The sequence below is a fragment of the Populus nigra genome, chromosome 1 (genome assembly GCF_951802175.1).
Source record: "Populus nigra chromosome 1, ddPopNigr1.1, whole genome shotgun sequence".
Classification (NCBI taxonomy): domain Eukaryota; kingdom Viridiplantae; phylum Streptophyta; class Magnoliopsida; order Malpighiales; family Salicaceae; genus Populus; species Populus nigra.
Window position 1 is genome coordinate 7,352,984 of NC_084852.1, and position 23,236 is coordinate 7,376,219.

The 23,236-nt window shown below is 31.4% G+C and overlaps 2 protein-coding genes across 2 annotated transcripts; one reads left to right on the forward strand and one right to left on the reverse strand.

The window, feature by feature from the left end:
• The first annotated feature begins 5,880 nt into the window (after positions 1 to 5,880).
• Positions 5,881 to 11,051, forward strand: LOC133676613 (ribosome biogenesis protein BRX1 homolog 1-like). Its single transcript, XM_062098320.1, has 9 exons — positions 5,881 to 6,001; positions 6,097 to 6,328; positions 6,458 to 6,599; positions 6,914 to 6,992; positions 7,605 to 7,729; positions 8,280 to 8,381; positions 10,110 to 10,178; positions 10,265 to 10,363; positions 10,757 to 11,051. Exons 2-9 carry the CDS (start codon positions 6,123 to 6,125, stop codon positions 10,886 to 10,888), a joined length of 954 nt encoding a protein of 317 aa, XP_061954304.1. The 5' UTR covers positions 5,881 to 6,001; positions 6,097 to 6,122; the 3' UTR covers positions 10,889 to 11,051.
• A 374-nt stretch (positions 11,052 to 11,425) lies between these two features.
• LOC133676618 (stem-specific protein TSJT1-like) lies at positions 11,426 to 12,952 on the reverse strand. The gene is made up of 4 exons (XM_062098331.1): positions 12,550 to 12,952; positions 12,204 to 12,444; positions 11,954 to 12,074; positions 11,426 to 11,765 (listed from the first exon to the last, which is right to left on the reverse strand). The coding sequence occupies exons 1-4, from the start codon at positions 12,759 to 12,761 to the stop codon at positions 11,572 to 11,574; spliced, it is 768 nt and encodes a 255-aa protein (XP_061954315.1). The 5' UTR covers positions 12,762 to 12,952; the 3' UTR covers positions 11,426 to 11,571.
• Positions 12,953 to 23,236: the final 10,284 nt, after the last annotated feature.

The following is a 23,236-nucleotide window of genomic DNA, read 5'->3' on the forward strand; positions in this document are numbered from 1 at the left end:
ATATCTTTATTATTTTTTGTGATTTTTTTATTTATATTTTAAAAAAATATTATACAAAGACTAAGAAAATGATGTTTCACAATAACAATTATAACATTGTTCTATTCTTCTACTATGTTAAAAGTTAGCTTGAGATCTTACATGTTTTTATTAATGCATATGATATTTACTATATTTTATTATATGTAAACATTAACCTTTTGATTCATGGTTATATTTGTTATTCGATGTCAAAAAACATATTAATAACACCTATAGATTAATTCTTTTGTGTTAGAAAAAAACAAATTCGACCTGCAGAGAGACGAGTTGAATAAACACGTTAACACTTTATTTTTTGTATTTTTTGGCACATATGATTCTCAATATATTTAATTCAATGCACAGATAAGCCTTTTGATTTATAATTAGATTATTAAAAAAAAAACTCATTTGAAAGGTTTGCATATTTATTGATTTTTACTAAAAAAATTATTCGACCTGCAACGAAGCGTATTGAATAAATATGTTAATATTTTGTGTTTTGCATTTATTGGCATATACGATTCTTAATATATTTAATTTAATACATGCATAAACTTTTTAATTTATAATTAGATTAAAAAAAACACATTTGAAAAATTTGCATATTTATTTTTTTTGCTAAAAAAAATTATTTAACTCGTAGTGAAGCGTAGGTCAAATAACTAGTGTCATTTCTAAAAATGGAATGGGTTAAATACCAATTTAATCAGCAACTCACTAGATCATTTTACCTGGGTTATGTTGTGGGTTGGGTCAATTGTTTTTATAAAAATAAAAAAAATATTTAGATATTGCTAACGTGTTTTCAAAAAAAAAAAAATTATATAAAAATTGATCCGATGTGGTCTGATCAACTTGACAAGTTCAAAAAATCCTAGATAACTAGAGTAAAAAAAAGAATAGTTTTTTTTTTTTTCAAGATATATTTTTTTTATATAAAAAAATTAAAACAATAATATATTTAATTAATTTAAATTAACATGTAAAATCTAAGACTCATCATCATAATACCGTGATATCCTCGGCTAAACAAATAAATATACACACGTACATATCATGTCTGCATTTCCAGCATTCCTATTCTCCCACCATTAATTACATTTCATCAAAATAACATGCAAAAGAAATGTAAGAAAGAGAAAGATTACCTGTGTTGAGGATGCCACGATTGCATTTATTGGTTCTGGGAAATCTTTGCTGATGGTGGTGGTTTAGCTAAGAAGGGTTGCGACTGGTGGTGGTCCATTGAAACTGTTGGAGATGAAAAAAGGTTGCACTAGAGAGGCTCACGGTGCTGTTACCAGAAGTTACTGGTCTGGCTAGAAAGAACCTACGGTGCTGTTGCTAAAGAAAACCATGACTATAAGAAAAAATGCTTATGGTGTTGTTGTGATAAAGGAACTTCAATTCCATGACTGCTACTGGAAGATCATATATTGCTACTGCTGAAGATGACGTTGCTTAGAAGGTAAGTTTCTGTAGAAAAATCCTTCATTGTTGTAGTTGATTGATGATGAAATGAATGTTGTTGTTGTTGGTTGCCATGTATAGGGAGACTTTAGTTGAGCTGCCGATTGGATTGGTGGGTGTGTTGAAGCTGATGACACTGGAGTTCATGTGATGCAGCGCTGCTGTGCTGAAGTGCTGGAGCTGGAAAATCACTGTGGAGGTGCTCGTACCTTCTGAGGAGAGACTGCTGCTCTTGAAGGTAACAAAGGAGAAATTACAGCTGTTGGGACCTTGGGGAGCTACAGATGTTGAAAGCTGTTGTTGTTGCAATATCAAACGGGTATATTAGTATATATGGTTGGACTGCTACGAAATCTCTTCTAAGGAAATCAACCAAGTTATTGTTGTTGATGTTATTGAACCCTCCTCATCACCTTTACTATTGCTTACAGGTGTTGTTGCTGACCCCAAAGTTTTAGACCCTACTAAAAAAATCAGAAAATAGAAGGAAATGACAGTCGCTGCTACTATCACTATATTAGCATTACTGTTTTCTTTTCGAAACTCTGCTAACGATGGGCTGTGGTTGGATTTGTTGGCGTCTGATGGGCTATCATGGTGGATGGGATAAGGAGATTATGGGTTAAAGGTGGTAATGGTGAATGGTGTTGGCTTGCATGGTCTGGAGACGGTTCTTAATAAAGGAAAAGAATAAGGGAAAATGGTCCTAACCAGCGGTGGTAGACGGGGAGAGAATGAGAGGGGGTCATATTTTTTCATTTTTTCAGGGAGAGAAGGTTTATTGATTTCTTGTTTGCTTCTCTAACTAATTCCTATTTTTTGGGTAATCATTTATTTTTAGGTAAAAAAATTTATTATTTTTAAGTATTTAGTCTCCAAGTAAACTTGGTGATCAAACAACTCAAAAACAATTTGGTTTTTCAACTTTTTTCTTTTCATATTTGTTTTTTTTTATATAAATTTTGATTTTTCTATATTTTTATTTTTTTTGAAAAAAAAGTAACATCAACGTGGACTTAAAAAGATGTGTTAATAACTGATGATATAGAAAAAAACGTTGCAACTGATGTAAAGACATCAAGAACATATTTTTTTGGGTTTTTGTTGTTTTTTACTATTTTTAGTTTTTTTTCAAAAATTTTCAAAAGATGAAGGAAAAAATTGGATAGCAATAACCGATGATGCAATTAACATAGTGGACTTATTCTTTAGTGAGATGGTTCAGCTTCATAGAGTATTTAGGAGTATTATGTCTGACCATGATGTTAAATTTCTAGGCCACTTTTGGAAGGTTTTTGTAAGGGAAATTAGAAATAAAATTGTTATTTTTTACTAGTTATCCACAAATAGATGATCAAATTGAAGTAGTTAATCGGATTTTAACAACATTATTAAGAACTACCATTCAAAAAAATTAAAAAAACTAGGATTATTGTCTGCCATTTATTGAATTTGCTTATAATATAAGTGTGTATTCTACTATTGAATATTCTTATTTTGAAATTGTCTATGACTTTAATCCTTTAACTTTTTTGGATTTGATTTGATTTTTTTTTATTGATGAAAGGGCTAGTCTTAATGACAATAGAAAATCACATATAGTAAATGATTTTTATGAGAATGCGAGGCGACAAATACAAAAAAAAAACGAGTAATATACATTCAAAGCTAATAAAAAGATAAAAGACAGATATTTTGAAACCAAGTAATTAGGTTTGGGTGGATATATGAAAGAAGAGATTTATTAAACAAAGAAGATTTAAATTGATGCTGAGAGGAGATGGGTCATTCCAAATCCTGGAAAAAATTAACGATAATGTCTGTAAAGTGAATATATGAAATGAGTATAATGTTAGTATTACTTTCAATATTTTTTATATTTTTTTATTTGATGTAGGTAAAGATTCAAGTTCAAATCCTTTTAAAGACATAAAGGATTATGTGATCTAAACTACACCAAATGATCTATTAGAAGTTTAGATGAGCATATTACAATATTAATAGCAAAAAAGCTCAATGATGCATTCAATAGGTTTATTTGGAGTATTTGGGTCAATGAGGCTATATCTTCAACAAGTGATGATCAGATCTTAGTCAATTTAATTTATGTACAAGAAGGGTCTGATCCATCTATTTTATAGGCTAATTAATTCACAATATATAGTTTTAATCTAAAATGCATAATTTTCGATCCGACTATTGGATAAAGCTGAAGTTTTATCATAAAATTTCAGAGGCCTTGTTTTATATTGGGTTAAACGTTTAGATCAATCTGACATTGATAAGGCCTTACGATAAAGTCCATAATCTACTATACAAGAATTGTATTAGTTTCCTAGTTAATTTATATTTATTTATTTTATTTAGAACTCTTTTATTATTTTTCAACATTATTTAATATATTTTTACGTATTATAAATATGTTATTTATCTTGCAATTAGGTTTTTGTTTTTTAGATTTTGATTTCAATAATTATTATTATGTGTTGTGAGAGATTTCTCTTGCTTTGGTTATGCAAAGAAATTCTATTGAATTATCAAAGTATTAACCAATCTTCATAGAGTTTTGTATTCTTCTCATTTGTAGTTTTTTATAATCACCGGGGGGCTCAATTATTATAGTCTTGGTGTCTCGATACAAGTCATCGCAGTGTCAAGCTCAATTTAAAAGTTTGAATCTAGCTTTTTTTAGGGATTCATGATCAATCTTGACTATGAGTTTCTGTATCTTTATATCCACCAGGTTTATATCAGAATAAGTATTTTAGGTTATGTTTTTATGTTAAGATATAAGTTCAAGAGGGAGGATATTAAAACTATTAGTTGTTAGAATTAATAGTCTTTAGGATTTGAGGGATTGTTTGGGAAAGCGGTCTAACCTGTGTTTTTAAAAATTTTGAAAATTTATTTTTGCTTAAAATTAATATTTTTTGTGTTTTTGGATCGTTTTGATGCACTAATATAAAAAAAAAAATTTTAAAAATTAAAAAATATTATTTTGATGCATTTCTAAGTGAAAAACACTTTAAAATACAATCGCAACCACACTTCCAAACACATTAATGATTTGAATAATTCCTATTCTTAAAGATTTACCGCATTAATAAGCATGTAATCTTTGTAAAGCTATATATATATATATATATATAAACAATTTAGATGTTCAATTAAAATAAGAAAAAAGCATTCTGCTAATTTGTTTGTGTTTACCATATAAATAGAAAGAGTTTCCGAGGTGTTAACATAAGAAAAGGTTAAACATTAAGGCCATGTTTGTTTCTCGGAATTCATTTTTCGGGAAACCACTTTCCAAACTTTCCTGTGTTTGTTTGCCACTAGGAAAGTTGGTCAACAGAAAACACTTTCCGGTCAACGGAAAACACTTTCTGGTCAACGGAAACACTTTTCGGTCAACGGAAAACACTTTCCAGTCAAAGAAAAATTTGTGTTTGTTTTCCGGAAAGTGGTTTCCGGGAAACCACTTTCCAAACTTTCATGTGTTTGTTTGCCATTGGAAAAGTTGATCAATGGAAAACACTTTCCAGTCAAAGGAAAATTTGGCTTGGTTTTCAGGAAAGTGTTTTCCTGAAAAATTTGGGCGGAAAACACTTTCCGGAAGTTGTGAAAAATTTAGAAATGTCATTATTTGCTGATTATATCAAATTTGATCATCAAACTTTTGATTGCTATATATAATTTGTTTTGAATATTTATTTTTCAATTTCTTCTCTTAAAATTTAATTTTTATATTAATTTTGGTCCTTATTTTTATAATTGCTATTTGCTTTTTTCTTATCATTTTTTTATTGAAATTTTTTGTCTATCAAATTTGATCCTCATTCTTTTGATTTTTACTTATTTTATTTAAAATAATTTATGAAATGTTAATTATTATTATTTTAATTTTTTCACCTTTTATTTTTTTTAATTTTTTAGATTTGATCTCTATTATTTTGATTATTATTTATTTTATTTGAGATAATTTATGAAATTATATATTTTTTTTAATTTCATTCTCATTCAACTTTTTAATTTGTAAGATTTGTTCCTCATTATTTTAATAAACTTGAAAAAATAAAACATTAATAAGTTATTTTCCAGCTCATTTTCCATAACATAACCAAACACTGGAAAGTGTTTTCCAATTTATTTTCCATTACACTACCAAACATCGGAAAATACTTTCCCGGAATTTACTTTCCTGGAATTCACTTTCCAAAAGAAAACTACTTTCCTGCAAACAAACGGGGCCTAAAGAAAAAAACACAGGACACTTTTCTCCATAAAAATCCACCCATCTGGGATTACTCGGCTTGAGCTCATCATTTATTGGGCCAATCCATCTAAGCTATAAGAGTCCAATCGACTAGTTTGGGCCGTGAGCACTTTCAAGTTTCAATACCTTTTTTTTAAACTTTTAGGTTTTTATCACGGATTTGCTCCTCGTTGACAGAAACTCGTTGTCTCTCTGTGTCTTCCTCTCTGCAGCTAGCTTTCCCCTCTTTAGGTACCAACCCTTCTCCTGCTTAGTTCTCTTGACAACTAAATACAAACTTTGTATTGTTTTCATGGTGTTTAAGCTAAAGATTTCATGTGTTTCAGGTATCTGTACGTAACCAAAGAAAACTATGGGAAAGAAGAGAAAGCACGTTGAGACACAGGTCATTGAACCTGCAAAGAAAGATGAAGGTGCACCAGAGAGACCCAAAAGGACGCTCTTGGGTTGGAAAGATAAACCCGAAGTGAAAGAGACTGAATCTATACCTCCTCAACAGGGTGGTTTTAGAAATAAAGAGAAAGTCTTGGTTACTTGTTCTAGGCGTATCAATTTCAGGTTCCATAAAGATCCAATCCTTTTATATTAATGCTTATATATATATATATATATTTGATTTCGGGGTTTGTTGGGATTTTGGGGGGTTGCTGGATTTTGTTGGTGTTTGAAAGAATTGTTGGTGTGCAGGTATAGGCACTTGATGTTGAATTTGGTGTCACTTCTGCCGCATTGTAAGAAGGATAGTAAGGTTGAGTCTACAAGTACTAAAGGCGCGACATTGAATGAGCTTGTTGAGTTGAAGAATGGTTCTTCCTCTTTGTTCTTTGAGGTGAACTTCAAATTTAGTTGTTTTCTTCCTTAAAGAAACAATTTGACCTGGTTAATTCCATATTATTTGTGCAAGTGGTTGCAGGTTTAATACCTACGATAACTCATCACATGAATTTTGATATTGATAATTGTTCCACTTGTTTGCGTGGTTTGGTAATTTGAAGGAAAATAACTTGGTAACTTTGAGAGGAGGTGTGGTGATTATATAACTATCGACTTTGAGATTAGGAAAAAAAGATGAACTTAAGTTGCCATATTTTAGATTGTTTGTTGTTGATGATTTTTTTGTACTCCTTTCTCTCTCTATTTCAGTGCAGGAAACATAAAGATTTGTATCTATGGATGGTCAAGTGCCCTAGTGGTCCGTCTGTGAAATTCTTAGTCAATGCTGGTATGTTAATTTTTTATTTTTTTGTGATATTTTTTATAATCATGTTTTCTAATAGGCTTGCAGTTATTATATTCAAATGCTAATGTTTGTAGCATCACAATTTTAACACATGCATTTAATGGTATTGGGAGGTGGAAGATAGCGAAATCTTCATAGAGATGTACCTTGTCTGCTTTGACTTTGAGTATTTGTGTGGAGTAAAATTTGAAAATCTCAAAAATTCTGTATTTTTAAGCAGTTGTTATGGTCTAGAATAGTCCTTCTGACTTCTTGTGGTTTTTTGGGTTGGGCATTCGAACATTTTCCTTCCATTAGTATTCAGTGGCACTGGAGAGCCATTTCCTGATTTTCTTTGATCCAGTTTCTTGCACTCTACTGTGGAGGATACCCTGCAGTCCTTTTTGTAATTTTCTTCTGTTCCCATTCTTCTTCTGTTCCCATTCTTATAGTATAATCTCTTTAACCGAAAAAAAAAAAACAGAAACAGGAAGAAAAGAAAAAAGAAGCTGCTGTTGTGATTAATCTAATAAATTGATTTGTTCACATGGTTAGCTCTTTTCTTGTATTATGACTAAGTAGCCTAACCATTGCAACCTGTCTTGTTCATTTTAGTGCACACAATGGAAGAATTGAAGCTTACAGGAAATCATCTGAAAGGGTCAAGACCCCTCTTGACTTTCTCAGCTAATTTTGATAATGATGCCCACTGGAAACTCCTGAAGGAGATGATCATCCAGGTATTTTGATTTTTGTTTCCCACCTTAGAAGCAACATTTATCTGTGGTCTATCTTATAGTGCATGACTATACCACCAGATTCTTCATTCTCTAAAAGACAATCGTGAAATACCTTTCCAAAATATCTTCCAATGGCAAAGTCTGCCAGGAAATATGGTAAACAAATATGATTGATATTCTAGTATCTACAATTTTTGCAATAATACAAGTGCTCCTCTCGCATCTTATGGCCTTGTTCATAACAGTATGGTGAGAGAGATGACCATTTTGGACTTTTTTGTTTCTGGTGCTGTGTAGAATCAGATACATTCATAAAGCAACTTTTTTAGCTCAAGATTTAGTCATTTTTGCTTTTTAAGATTAGTTGAGGATATACTGATCTGTTAACTGCACGGATACAACACTCAAACTTTTCTTTCAAGGTTGCAAAATGTAACTTCTGATTCCTTCTCATATGCTATACCAATCGTTGATGATGAACTCCGTGTGTTAACTTCAAAAGTCATTTTATATGATACTTGGACATTGACCTTTTCATCTTTTTTTTCAGATATTTGGAACTCCAAAAGATCACAGGAAATCTAAGCCTTTTTATGACCATGTCTTTGTTTTCTCCATTGTTGATGACCACATATGGTTTCGGAATTACCAGGTATATTAGACAGTATTTAGAAGTCAAATTTTATTGAAGCATTTATACTATTTCTGCCTTCAAAAACTAAATATTTTGCCACTGTGCCCCATAACATGCTACTGTGCATTGAGGTTTTTAATGTTTTTCCTAGCTTTATGTTTCTAACTTGGAAATTATAACAAATTAATGAACTACCCCCTTCCACAAGTCGTTCAAGCTAGAAATTTACATATGAAGTGGTATGGGCTTTGCTATTTTGTAGATTGGGCACATATCATTGAAGACCTTTTAGTTGTCTGGTATTTTGGAATCCTAAAAAATGTGCTACATTATTCGCTTGGAAATCCCTAGTCAGAAACCCACATATATTAAAAAGTTATTTCCTTTTCCTCTTCACCTTTTCTGCAAATTTCCTAGGCTGGGATTTCTACTAAATATCAAAGCAGCTTTTAATTGACTGTACCCTTCCAGATAGATGTTGCAAGTCTCAGGTTAACCTTTGATAAACGAGATGTTCAGTTTGCCAGATTGGATCCTTATTTTAGTTTGGAACCTTAAGCACAGCTATCAATCAAATAGTCTGTTCACTGGACTTGCAGAATGGCCACTTTCATCATTGGACATCTTGATGCAGGACAAATCCTAAGTAGTGTAGTTCACAATACTGTAGCAGCTTCATATAATTAGGGTTTTTCCTTCCCTTGTTTATTATGCCCTATTTATTAGGGAGGTTTGGACAACTAAGATTTAGTTATTTTTAAGGGCCAGGTTTTCCTTTTTTTTTTAGGGTTTACTTATTATTTAATGGCTGCTACTGCTGTAATAAATCACATTTTTTATATTTTCATAAATTTATATAAGAAAGATTTCTTTCTTTTCTGGCCATAAAGCCCAGATAACCCTTTGGCTGCATTTTCTATCTTTTGCCTCTTCTTCCTGCTTTTTTCTTCACTCATGATAGATGTTCATTCCTCTGTATTATCCCTTGTTTTCAAATATATTCTTAAATTGTTATGCCGTGTTACTTACAGCCTGCTTTAGGAATGAAAGGGATACACTACTTGAATATTAGAGGCTGGTTCAGCCATCCAAATTCCACTACAGATGGTTTTATAGTTGCAGTTATAGAGATACTATACTTCTGGTGCTCTTGCAGATTCAGTGACTGAAATCACTTTAATATCTTATTTATTTAAAGGTGTTGGCTGTCATAGTAAAATCTGTATTGACAAGCACACAATGTTGTCTTCCATTATTCTGTGGGATAACTTTCTCAGATGTAGCTATCAGCATCCGTAATCACCAATTAGAGCCATGTTATTGCAATTAGAATTACCGATACTCAGTCCCAGTTCTTTTATTCTAATGTGAGCACTCAGAAATCTTCTTTGCTTGAAGCGCTGAGTCCCTTTTAATAGTGCAAGAGCAATGTGATGTAGAGAACAATTCTAGACCCATAAAGTGGTTGCTCAAAATCAGCAGTTGCTCTGCTTTCAAACTTTCAAAAAATACCTGAATTTTTATGCATATGAATATATATGTATGTATTTACCTTAACTTTTTATGCACAACGCTTGTTGCAATTGCATACAAGTGTCATAGTAGCATGATTTTGGAATGCTCTCTAGCGTTTTGAAATTGTTTTTTATACCCCTTGTTTTTATTTGCTATGAAGCTTTTTTCACCCTGTTTTCATTATTTTTTTTAAACTAACTCATAACCGTCTCCTTTTCTTCTTTGATATAGATATCTGTTCCTCATAACGATACAGATAAAATAGCTCGAGGAGGCCTGGATAAGATGACCCTTGTTGAGGTTTTGCTCTGATGTACTTTTGAATTTATGCACACAGTGAAACACCTACGGTAGCTATTTAATTTCGATAGAATGATTTTGTGCAGGTTGGTCCAAGATTTTGCTTGAATCCTATCAAGATTTTTGGTGGCAGCTTTGGAGGCCCAACATTGTATGAAAATCCCTTTTTTGTATCACCTAACCAGGTCAGAGTTTTCTTCACGTTAATTTTCATTTTGGCATCACAAGTATGATTAACTTTTCTTTAGTTAGAGAAGAGCTCCTCGTTTGATGAGCTGTATCAAAATATCCACCATTTTGATGGTTTTCCATAGTGATAAGTTTCTTGTTTAAATGAAACCGTCAAGAATCTTCTGGCTAGATTCATGGTCGAGTTCCCCCCCTTACTGGGTTTGCCTAATAACTGAGTTCAACAAATGTTCAAGCCAATGCGACCATGCACTATCTGTTCATTCACTGGCCTTTTTGTTCAGAGGTTATTAGGTGTTTGTCCTCAATTGCTGTGATTATATATAATCCATTTTTCTCTCTTTTAGTATTTTGGCATCAATGGCATGATATTCATTTCAATCTTGCAGATTCGAGCACTGGAGAAAAAGCAGAAGGCTGGGAAGTTTGCCAAGAAAGTCAAAGCCAAGACGAGGAGGAAGATGCACGAGCTATCAAATCCATTGGAGCCTGATGAATTTGCAGGCATGTGGAAGGAATGATCTCCTCCTCCTCCTCATGTTGTTGGTTTTATTATATCACCTTGTACCCTACATGGAAAATATGACCATTTTGGTATTATTGCCCTCGCTGGCATTACAAGTTTTTTGTCCCTGCCTTGGATTAGCATATCATGCGTTTTAATCAAGCTGGTATTTTTTGGCACGCCTTCCTTTTCCGCATCTCAGAGCTTCGATTTCTTCAATACATAATCACGCGGCAAGTAAATATCAGAAGTTAAACTTTTTTTCAAAAAATTTCTTAAAACTAGACTCTAAATGCTTTCGCAGCTTTGGTATTTGCTGTTAAAGCAGATTCTTTTGTGAGTATTTGTTGAGAGGCATTGCCTATGCCTTTTCCTTAGGATCAATACGTTTTAAGTGTGTGCAAAACTGCAAATTCAGATTGATTCTCTAATTTTGTGATTGGCAGAAAGGATTTTTTGCCCGAGCTTTGATTCGGGGTTTAAAGGATTCATAAAAGTGAATAGATAAATAAAAAGTTCTGGGCACCGATTGAACACGTTGCCCTCTACCGAGTGAAAAGAAAACAGAGTAAAATAAACAAAAATAGAAACGAGAACAAAACAAAGCTGAGAAAACGTTAAGAATAGAGAACAATTTGTAAGATGGTAGCTGATGCTAACATTTTTTGATCCGGTTATGAATTGAAGCACAACAAATTCTTAGCTGTGTGATTGCCACTCGGTCCAATTAGCTTCACTTCCTCTACGGGGTAAGCTGTTGATCCTTGTGTAGACATCAACCTTGAAATTTGCCCCACAGAGAAATCCTTCACTGTCGGTCCTTGGCATTGCTCTAACTTTGTTCATTGGATGCTCAAAGCTCATCAAGCCTCCTTCACTATGGAACATGAATCCTGTACATCCATCACCATCATCATTTTGACGAGTAAATCAACCATTATATATGACACACAGCAACATTTTCTCATGTAAAAGAGAGATGATTATAATGCAAATCCAGATTGTGATATTAATGCAGCTCCAAAAACATTGATGTTGTTTGTCATCTGTGATTAGCCCTTGCTATTACAATACCAAGTACCTGTTGGGAAGGGAGCAAACGATTTGACACAGCTTTCTTTTATGACTTCCAAATCATCAGATATCACCACAGAGCCATCTGCTGCAATACCCCAGTACAGCTTAACTCCACCATCAGAGCCCTGTGACCACACAGTAAACTTGGAAGCTAGACCAAGAAAATAAAACATGCTTGGATATGATTTGAACATAGCTCATTTGATGGAATTAACCAATTGACAAAAGGAGTCAAAATGAAGAATTTAACATACCAGTGCAGCAAAAACACTTCCAGCCGTGCTATCGTAGATAACGAAAGCAAAGCTCCCATCAAGATCCTTAACAACTTGATCAGCTGGATAAGGACCTCGATCACGAAGAGTCTTATAAGCTTCTATCACAAACATGGCCTCATTAGTCCCCTTTGTCAATCCATACTGCCTATTGAGTGTGCATAAGTTGTTCAAGCTTCCAGAGAAAAGGCAGTATATACCATCAAAACCACAAAACAGCCTGCAGAACATATACCATCAACAAGACAGTAATTTAACAATTTTTGAATGAATTAAACAACAAATATTTAAAAATGGAAAGGAAATTCAATCACTATGCAAGTACTTTTGTTGAGGAGAGAAAGGGTTGTCTTGGGGAGCATAGGCAAGCACAGCAGCTTGACCAAAGTTCATGGAGAAAGTTTTCTGAGGGTGGTGAGAAAGGAAATCATTTAGTGTTTCCTCAGGAAGCTTAGGCTTCTTAGTACCATTTTGAGATGCTGGACTATTAAGCTCCTCAGGTGGGTGAGCAAAAGCTTTGTGAAAAATTGCCAACATTTTAATCCTCTCCTTTCCAAGCTAACACTTGCAAAATAAACCTGTAAAATTGCCTAAAATTTATGCCTTTGTTTTTTGTTTACAGAATTGATATACGATCACAGACGGGGAGAGGTGACCACCAAGCTCTCATGTAGTATTTATAGGATCACTTTCAGACATTAAGGTTATGTTTTTCCAAGGTGGACATAGGTAATATTATCCATCTTTGGGGGCGTGGAGCTTAGCGTGATTGGTGATAAGGATTCTCGTACTTCGATGTAGTCTTATCTAAATTTGAGTTTGTTTCTTGTCTTCTTTGTTTATCCACAACATCTTACCTGATGTATAAGATGCTGCCTGCCACTATCTTCACTCTCATTTGTGAATGCTTTTCGGAGTTGAAAATAGAATGTTTAATTTTTAATTAATTTAATATTAAATGATTAAATTAATAAAAAATAATATTTAATTTAAAAAATCTAAATGAATTCAAGTTAATAAATAAGACTCGCACATAATCTGAATTGATAATTTTTTTTTATCATAGATATTATTTTTCATTTAATTATATAATAATAAAATGCATAAAAAAGTAGATTATTAATAACAAATAATAAAATTACATTCTTTTAGATTTGAATTAAATAAAAAAATAAACCATAAATAAAAAATGGTGAAATATATATATATATATATATATATATATATATATTAAATTGAAGGACACAAAAAAAAACCTGATTGTTACAAATTAACTCATTAAACTTATGAATTGACTCATAAATTTAATTGGATCCAATGATTTTTTTTAATCATTATTTTCTAGCCCAAATATAAAATAATAAAATAAAATAAAATAAAAACAAAAATAAAAAACTAAAAGGAGCTCAGGCATATGAGTTTGGCGGCCTAACTTGCATGGGTATTAAAAGAAAAACAGCACAGGTGCTTGGGCCTTCTAGCACAGTCTACGTGCCTAGACCTTCTAGCTCAGCCTGTGAGCGACTTGTTGTTCGTCCCATTTTTTTTTAAAGGATAACAAATGATGTGTCGTTTGCTTTATACAAAGTCTAGCGACCAAATTTGCTAGAAAAATAAGGCCTCAAGTGTTTTTTTTGTTAAAAAACTCATTTAAACCTATTTTTGAAAAAAAATACATAAATAACACACTAAACACCTTAACAAACCTATACATTACCTCAAAAAACTTAAAATACAACTCAAAAAACCAAAATCAACCCGAACTCAAATATATCCTCTCAGTCAGAAATGTCTCCTAAGGAAAGGAGCGTGATAAAACAAACACCCATGTGAAACCCCTCTTATAAAATGAAACTCATTGACATCGATATTGATTATTTTTATGGTTGGAATAGTTGTCAATGGTGACTTTATCTCTCTACCCTACAAGCCTCTTTGTCCTCTCACAAAAAAGGTTTGAAAAATGAAGGAAATAAAGTTGGGTACTAAAATAAAATTTTTAATAATTCAAGTACCCGATTACCTAATAACTAAAAAGCAAATTAGGGGATTGAAAGGAACTTTTCAACTAAAATTTAAAGTCACTACTTATATTAATCGCTCCTTTAACTTTAGTTATTTGTCTTTCAATCCAATCTTTCCTTAAAAAAAAAAGGAGTAATAAGTTGCTAATTTGATCTTACAATTGTTTAATTGTGCAAAAAAAAGTTCGAGAGCCAAATTGAAAATTTATAAAAAAATAACTATTCTAATCCATAATAATTTGTAAAAAAGTGTACAATACAAATGCTTTAGTGAATTCACCACATAACTTTGTTTTTTTAATTAGCAAATTGGTTGCATTATGCTGCAGATTATAATTTTTTTGAACACAAAAAAATAAAATATCAAGGCATCGATGTGTTTTCTAAGAGGTTTTTTAATAAAGAATTCAAAATCGAATTCATGTTGAATAATATGTTTTTTAAATATTGATATGGTGATATATTAGATGGTTTTTTTAAAAAAAATATTGAGACGAAAACATATTGAATCGATCTGGTAAACTTGAGTTAGCTAACCAAATTTAGAAATGAGGTCATGAGATCATAATAACATCTTAAAAAAAAAATCAAAATAAATTATAATGTCTGATTCTCAATCAACTCAATATTAAAAAACGAAGTTATAAATAAGAATATTTAATTAAAGAAAAGGCTAAAAAAAGACCCGATTGAATCCGAGTTAACCTACAAGATCTATAATTCATGTTATGAACTCCACTGAACTTAATAACTTTGCATTTTTAAAATTACTTTTCATTAAATTATATAACAAACAAACACTTGAAAATTATTATGCGTGAAATAACTGGAATAAATAGTAATATAACCAGTGGAGACGAAACCGTTAGAGGTGGCGGTCGTAAGGTGTAAGGTGTTAAGACATGTTGCATTATTATGTTGTATAATTGAGCTATTATGTTTTGTTTTATTTTCTTGTAATAATTTTGTATAATAGAAAAAAGGGGTTAATAGAGGTTCTTCTCGACCTAACGAGTAAATGGTGATGGGTACTGTTGTTGTATCACATTGCTAATAATACTAATAGTTTGAGTTATTTAAATTTTGAGCATATAATCAACTGTTTATTTTCAGTAAATAATAGTTTTTTTAGATTCCTTTTATTTGGGTATATATGGGTTGGGATATTGCACGTGTTTAATATTGTGATGTATTTTTATTTTCGTTTGAAAATACATTAAAATAATTTTTTTTAATAATTTTTCAATATCAATACATTAAAATTCTAAAAATATTTTAAACAAAAAACATAAATTTAATTTTTTTCATATTAAACACTTAGAACAGACCCAAACACACGTCGATAAAAAATGATAAATCGATCTTATAGTCAAATAGCCGTCTCTAAAAATCTAAAATCCCACATCCAAAAGCTTCCAATCCGAAGAATCTGGTGTTCAAAAAAACCGAAAAACCGATTAAACCGAGAAAACCGGAAAAAAAATAACCGAAAAAACCGAACCGTGAAAAAAAACCGATTAAACCGATTAAAATTTTGAAAAAACCGACCGGTTCGGTTCGGTTTCGGTTTTTTAAGTCTGGAACCGGAAAACCGAACCGAACCGAACCGAACCGAAACCGAAAAAAACCGAGCCAAACCGAGCCAAACCGAAAAAACCGAGCCAAACCGAGCCAAAACCGAGCCAAACCGAGCCAAAACCGAGCCAAACCGAAAAAACCGAGCCAAACCGGTTTGAACCGGTTTTTGCTCTAAAAAACCGAACCGAACCGAACCGAAACCGGTCGGTTTGAACCGATTTCGGTTCGGTTTCGGTTTTTTTTTAAAAAAAAAAAAAATTTCGGTTTGGTTACTTTTTTTGATAAAAACCGAACCGAACCGAACCGTGAACACCCCTACGTGGAAGCATGCAGTCAAAACAGCGTCAACATTTTGTTTTACCCTTATAATAAGCTGAACTTTCTTGAACAAATTGGATACGTTTGGATAAGGGTGATGGAAGGGCTTATCCAAAAAGTGGTAATCGTGACAGGGATAGGGTCCGCTGCTAATCATTCAGTGTGCCTTTTTAGGTATTCCGTGGGTGGTTTGGCTTAGCATACTGTATTTTACTTTTAACTCCTTGAAGATTGGCACGACAAAGGGAAAAAAATATACTAGCAGCCTTTCACAGAGAAAAAGAAGAAAGAAAAAGGGAAAATTAACTCTCTTTTTTAATTAACACGGATGTTCGGATTAGATTGCGGTCATTTTGATTAATTTTATAAACTTTAAAATTAATAACCATATAAGCCTCTAGTGACGATTATATTAGTAACCACAAGACTTAAATATAAGATCATAAGAGGAATAAACCTTTTAGTTTTAAATTCTTATTACGGTATCTATTACTAGATGATTAACTTTTTTTTCCTTTTATTATTTTTATGGGGGTGCTCCTCTAGTAAAACATACTAGAGGAATTAATTTTTTTTTAGTAAATTATATATTACTCATAGTTTTAAATTCCTGGAGGATGTCTGTGCTCCTTCTAGTTAATATTATCTATTTTTTTTATTTGTAAAAACAGAAAGTTGATAAAAATATAAAATTGATTAAAATAGCCTTTCACGTAAGTTTTTTTTTTCTTCTTATAATTCTTTCTTTTATTAAACCGATATGAGTTTATCGCCGGAGCCATGCCGAGGGCATAATGATGGTGTAGGTGAGTGAGCCCCATATAATAACGGTACTCCCACGGAGGAATATCGTCAAACTCTTCTTTTCATCCAATTTTTTTGCTTGTTCGGTAAGAGAAATTGACCAAATCCGGTGAAAGAAATTGATTTAGGGAGGTTTGAAAGTGTGAGAAGTACAAGCCACCATAGCCTGATGCCCTAAAAAGCCCATTACATAAATACGAATGACGTTGTAGATGGACTTCGAAGATTGGACTTCCGTATCCTTTGTCATTAGATGGGCCTAAGCTACAAACAACTGGTCCAGCCCATGTCGTGGGGTTCGCTATGCAATATAATAACATTGTTCAGGCCCAATATCTACCTTGCATGCTGCTTTCTTCGGACTTGCAACGCCCTTCCAGTCTTGATCTTCCTTCGCATTCATCATCGACGCCATGGATGAAGCTGGTTGGCTGTGAGAAAGCCCTTATGTGGTCTTGTCTCCATGATTTTCACCAAGTCAACCATTATTTTCACCAAGTCATAGTCTCCATTTTCTTAGGTTAACCATGTGCATGAGTTTTATAATTATAGTTTAACTTCGTGTTCTTAAACATAACATGATAATCCACGATCATGCTGAACATCTGCCAAACTCTATTATTAATTTTTAGTTAAAATCTGAAACATTTTGAGAGATTTTGTTGAACACGAAGACTTCTTGACACAGCGCATGTGATTTTGAAGATACCTCAACTGATATTCAAGAGGATAGATCTCTCTTATATTTCCAGTCATTGCATGAATATACAGAGCACAGAGAGACTTGGGGACGATGCAAGGCACAGATTTTTTCAAAGAATTTGGGGGAAAATAAAAGATCCATGGCGTAGAGCAGTCCTAGCTGTACAGTGAGGACAACTAAGAAAAAGACAATGATGATAAGCTGCCGCACATTTCACCCATCACTTGGGCTGTCGACAGATGAGGAATATGAATATTGGAATAATATGCTTCAATTAATTTCTTGATTTTTCAACGGGGAGAGCACCAGACAAATCTGAGGTACTTATCTTGACGCACATGAAAAGTACGGATCTTGACAGCTAATACCACCCATAAATTTCTCAAATCTAGATTAAGTGAATCCATCTCCTAATCTTGACTTTTTTACGTTTTGTACTTTGACGGTATTGCGTCTTCTTCTTCTTGTTTTTATTCTGGGATGTATATACGGATTATATTTAGGAGGGTGGTTGTAATTATTTTGTAAAATATTTTTTATTTTAAAAAATATTAAAATAATATTTTTTTATTTTTTAAAAATTATTTTTGAGATCAGTGTATAAACCCGATTCAAAACATAAAAAAAATTAATTTTTAGCAAAACAAAAAACAAATTTTAATTTTTTAGAAACACAAGTTGACCGGCGTTTCCAAACGTTCTATACATCTACTTCATGGCTGATGCGTTTGTTTTTGTGATTGGAGCTAGGTTTGTTCATAAAACTTATAAAAAAAATTAAAAAAAAAAAATTAGTTTTTATGGTTGAGTTTTATGTATAATTGGATTGTACCCAACTTCAACTACAACTTCAACCACATAAATAAACTTACTTTAATAGTTATTTTTCTGGGCTAAATTATGGGCTAAAATGATACAGTATTACATAATTTATCGGAACTGTTTAGTATTGCTGTAATAATTATTTTTCAGAGTATTCTTTTTTTAAAAACATATTAAAATAATATTATTTTTATTTTTGACATTAATATGTCAAAACGATTTGAAAACACAAAAAAAATTAATTTAAAATAAAAAAACAAAAAAATTTCAATTTCCTCTAAAAATCACTTTTAAAACATAAAAATAAACATAATCTTAAATGAATCTTGCAAATTTCAACCAACGTGAGTTACATTCCAATGGGATTATAACCCTTTTTTTGTTTTTATGAATTAAGTTATGAATAACGAGTAACTTCCATTCTTGGGGTTGGCCATGGACAAATTAGTTTGCCAAACTCAAAGAAATTAGGAGTGGAAATTCTGAGTTAATTAACCTTTTGTTCTCTTCTCCTCGTGATGTTTTTCTGCGTGATTGGGATTGTTGATGCATAGCTTTCTATTAGCAGCGATTTGAAAAGGAAGGATACCAAACAATTGGCCACTTGAGAAAAAGAAAGAGGGCAATCCCACATTAATTAAAGATTTTAGTTAGCTTGTTAATTATAATATATTTTGGCATGGCTCACGTTATCATGAATTAAGAAAGGGTTAAATCTGAAAAATTAGGTCAAACTTCAACTTCATGTGATCTGTTATGGTCATATATATATATATATATATATATGGTGTCTTTGCCACCATTATGTTCTATCAAGAGTTTAAAAGAGCAAATTAAATAAGATTTTCAAACGTAAGTAGGTATGTGTAAACACAATCGGGGGATTGGAGAACATGTCTAGTTGTGTTTAGACATGTGTTAAGGTATATATGTTTATTTTAATTTTGAAAAGTGTTTTTAAAACAAATTATTATTTTTTATTTTTTTAAATTATTTTTTTAGTGTTTTAGATTATTTTAGTATATTAATATCAAAGATAAAAAAAATTAATATATTTTTAAACAAAAATTATTTTAAAAAATAAACTTAACTAAAATATCATATATTCCCTAATCAAGATGCCACTCGCGTTCTTTTCGTAGTCAAGAATATGCCTTTTTATTTGCAATGAGACAAAGCATGATGTACTGGCCGTCTTGTGGATCGTTTTAAAAAAGATTGAATTTTATTTAGTTTGGAAAAAGTGTCGGGTATTGCATGTTATGTTCATGGCCGTATCAATTATTGAAAGCATGCTTCTTCTTCTTCTTTTTTTTTTTTTTTCTATTCTAAATGTTGGTTTTCTATCATTTATGCATGGAGTAAAAATGATAAATTTAAAATAATATTTAAAAATTTTTAGGATTGTATTAGACAGATTTAAAATTATTTAGAGATTTATTAACTAAGATCTGATCTTTTGCAGTTTTAAATAATTCTTTAAAGGTTGGGTTGTCGCAAACCACAAACTATTTAATTTGTTTAGTCTTCAATGATAATCCACACGAACTACTAGAGAGAAATATCATAAATCTTTATTTAGGAGAGAATGATTGTTATGCCTAGAGTGCTAGCTCTTTATTTAATGATTTACATAGTTTTTCTGTCTAACAAATAATCTCTAAAAAAATAAGAGGCATGACTTTATATTTATAAGGAATCCTAAAAACCCTATAAATGATAAAATATTTATTTGCCCTTTAAATAATATCCATATATTATTTAAGAATAATTTTATAAATTTAATCAATCAAGTCCCTACTTCATTATTCTAGTACTAGAATTATAATTCTATTAAATACATCTTAGTGCTAAATTTCTAAAATTATTTTCAATCAAGTCACACTTGATTAATCATCTCAGTTTAATTTCTGACTAATGGTTCTTAATGTGTGTGACCCATTAGGTTCTTAATATGTTGACTCAAATATAGTTTATAATTATAAATAAATAGAATTAAATAAATCAGACAATTTAATTTATTATCAATTCAATAATTAATTAATTTATATTTGAATATCAAGTGCATCATCTAGCAACGTGTCATGATCCCTTAAATATTAGAAAATTCATAAGTGGTTTGACTTAACTTTTTAGTGACCGGTTTCTCAGTGTAATTATTATCCCTTCATCAATAATATTCTGATTTAGACATTTTAGCATGAAGTATGTCTGTTATATCAAATTATATTTGTTCGCAACATTATAATCATTCATAATTTGCCTAGTTATCAGTTGGCTTTTGTGATGGTGATAAAAGTAACATCGACAACTAGTTTTGATGTATAGAAATTTAATGGTAAAAACAACTCTAACTTGTGATGTATCAAGATGCATGCCTTATTAGTTCAACAAGGTTTATTTACGAAATTGAAAGGTGCAGATAATTTGCACAAAGAAATGAATGATAAGGAGAAAAAAGATTTTATGAATGGACACATATTGTTATTCAACTTTGTTTGTCTGATTAGGTTGTGAGAGAGGTTATTGAGGATATTACAACTATTGGATTATGGACAGAGTTCCAAACTCTTTACATAACCAAATCCTTGACAAATCAATTATATTTGAAGCATCAATTGTATACTCTCTGGATGAAAGAAGTTATACTCATTAAAGATCATCTAAATGAATTCAACAAAGTAATTCTAGATTTATAAAATGTTTATGTTAAGATTGAAGATGAGGAATAAGCTTTGATTTTATTATGTTTATTACCTCTAACTTATGATCATTTTGTTGATACGCTATTGTATAAAAGATATAGTTATAGTTCAAAAGATGTCAAAGCTTCGTTAAACTCTAGGGAGTTGAAAAAATAAGTGCCAAAGAATCATAGTTATGATCATATAGAGGGCTTGATTGTGAGAGGTAAAAAAAAGGTTTAGGTAGTGGGGAAATGTCTATATCAATGATATTGTTTTATTAGAAGACAACGAAGGAAAAGACTTTGCTGTATGAAATGTATATTTTTAGTTTAGAAGATGTCGAAGCTTCGTAAACTTTGTAGAGTAAAGAAAATGAGTGTTAGAGAGTTACAATGATGATCATGCAGAGGGCTTGATTATGCGGGGTATAAAAAATAATAAGGGTCCAGGTAGTAGGGATAGATCTAAATCAAAATCAAATTTTAGGGAAATTAAATGTTTTGAATGTCATGAAGTAGGATATTTTAGGAAGAACTGTCTTAAGTGAAAATATAAGGAAAAAATAAGGAAACCTTTGATGCTGCAAATATTGTTAGTGAAAGGAGAAATTTCTGATGATGCTAAAAGTGTTTTAATTATGTCTGTTGGTAGCTTAATTGATAGTTGTATTCTCAATTTGACTTGCACATTTCATATTTATCTTAATAAAAGCTGACTTGATATTTATAAAGTTGTTAATGATATTATTTTATTCAGAGACAATAAAGGATTTTCAATTATTGGTGTGGGTACATTTTGAATTAGGATTTATGATGACATTATTAGGACACTAAAGGTTTGATATGTTCCGAAGATGAAAAAGAATCTAATTTCTTTTAGTCTTCTTGATTTCAAAGGTTATGGTTATTCTAATACAGGTGGAGTTCTGAAAGTTTGTAAGGCTGATCTTATTGTGATGAAAGGAAAGCTGGTTAATAACCTCTACCATCTTCAAGGTTCAACAATTATTGATTTAATGTTGTTTATTTGGATTTTGGTTCTACTTAGTTATGGCACGTGCGACTAAGACATATGAATGAGAGGGGGATGATAAAGTTAAGCAAATAACATTTGCTATGTGGCCAGAAAATAGGTTAATTAAATTTAAGTGAGCATTTTGTTTATTGTAAATAATATGGGGTAAAATTTAGTAATACTATTCATCATAGCAAGAGGTACTATGGATTATGTTCATTCTAACCTTTAGGGTCTTTCTCGTGTTATGTCAAAAGATGAAGCATAGTATCTATTGATATTTATTGATGACTACTCTATGAAGTCATCAATAAATAGAAAAGGTGATGTGTTTGTTACAGTCAAGCAGTGAAAAGCCTTCATTAAAAAGCAAATTAATAAAAAGATCAAACATTTAAGAACTCATAATGGTTTGAAATTATGCTTAGGTGATTTTGAAGAATTATACAATAATAAAGGAATTCTTAGACATTGTACCATTAGAAATACATAACAACAAAATGGGGTTGCATAATGCATAAACAAGACACTCTTGAAAAGAATATGTTGTATGCTTTCACAAGCTGAGAATAGATCTTTCACATTATCATAGGACTTATAGGCTAAAATAGTTAACATGAATTGTTATTAGGTGAATAGATATCCATCAATAATTTTAGAGTTGAAGACTCCATACAAAGTATGGTCTGGTTCTCCTATCAATTACTCTAAATTAAGAATATTTGATTGTCCTACTTCTGTTTATGTTAAGAAAAATAAACTTGGGTCGAGAGCAAGAAAATACATATTTCTAGACTATGCATCTAAGGTGAAGGGATATAGGTTGTGGTGTGTTGATCTTGAGTCACCCAAGTTTGGGTTGCTTTGGGATTTTAGGTGAGAATCAATTTTGTATAACACTGAGTAATTTTCTACTTTTTCACATTGAATTTCCTTTATTGTTTTACTCGTGAAGTAGGCATAAGTTACCGAACCAAGTAAATTTCTTGCGTGCTTTTATATGATTGATCGTTTACACACATACGCAATACATATGCATGAGCTAGTTTTACAGGGCAAAAT

Excerpts from the sequence above, each read along its gene's own strand:
- LOC133676613 (XM_062098320.1), top strand. The coding sequence starts at position 6,123 with ATGGGAAAGAAGAGAAAGCACGTTGAGACACAGGTCATTGAACCTGCA. Across the intron at positions 6,993-7,604 it reads GAAATTCTTAGTCAATGCTG|TGCACACAATGGAAGAATTG; the intron begins GTATGTTAATTT and ends TGTTCATTTTAG. Across the intron at positions 8,382-10,109 it reads TATGGTTTCGGAATTACCAG|ATATCTGTTCCTCATAACGA; the intron begins GTATATTAGACA and ends TCTTTGATATAG.
- LOC133676618 (XM_062098331.1), bottom strand. The coding sequence starts at position 12,761 with ATGTTGGCAATTTTTCACAAAGCTTTTGCTCACCCACCTGAGGAGCTT. Across the intron at positions 12,445-12,549 it reads CCTTTCTCTCCTCAACAAAA|GCTGTTTTGTGGTTTTGATG; the intron begins GTACTTGCATAG and ends TATGTTCTGCAG. Across the intron at positions 11,766-11,953 it reads GTTTGCTCCCTTCCCAACAG|GATTCATGTTCCATAGTGAA; the intron begins GTACTTGGTATT and ends ATGGATGTACAG.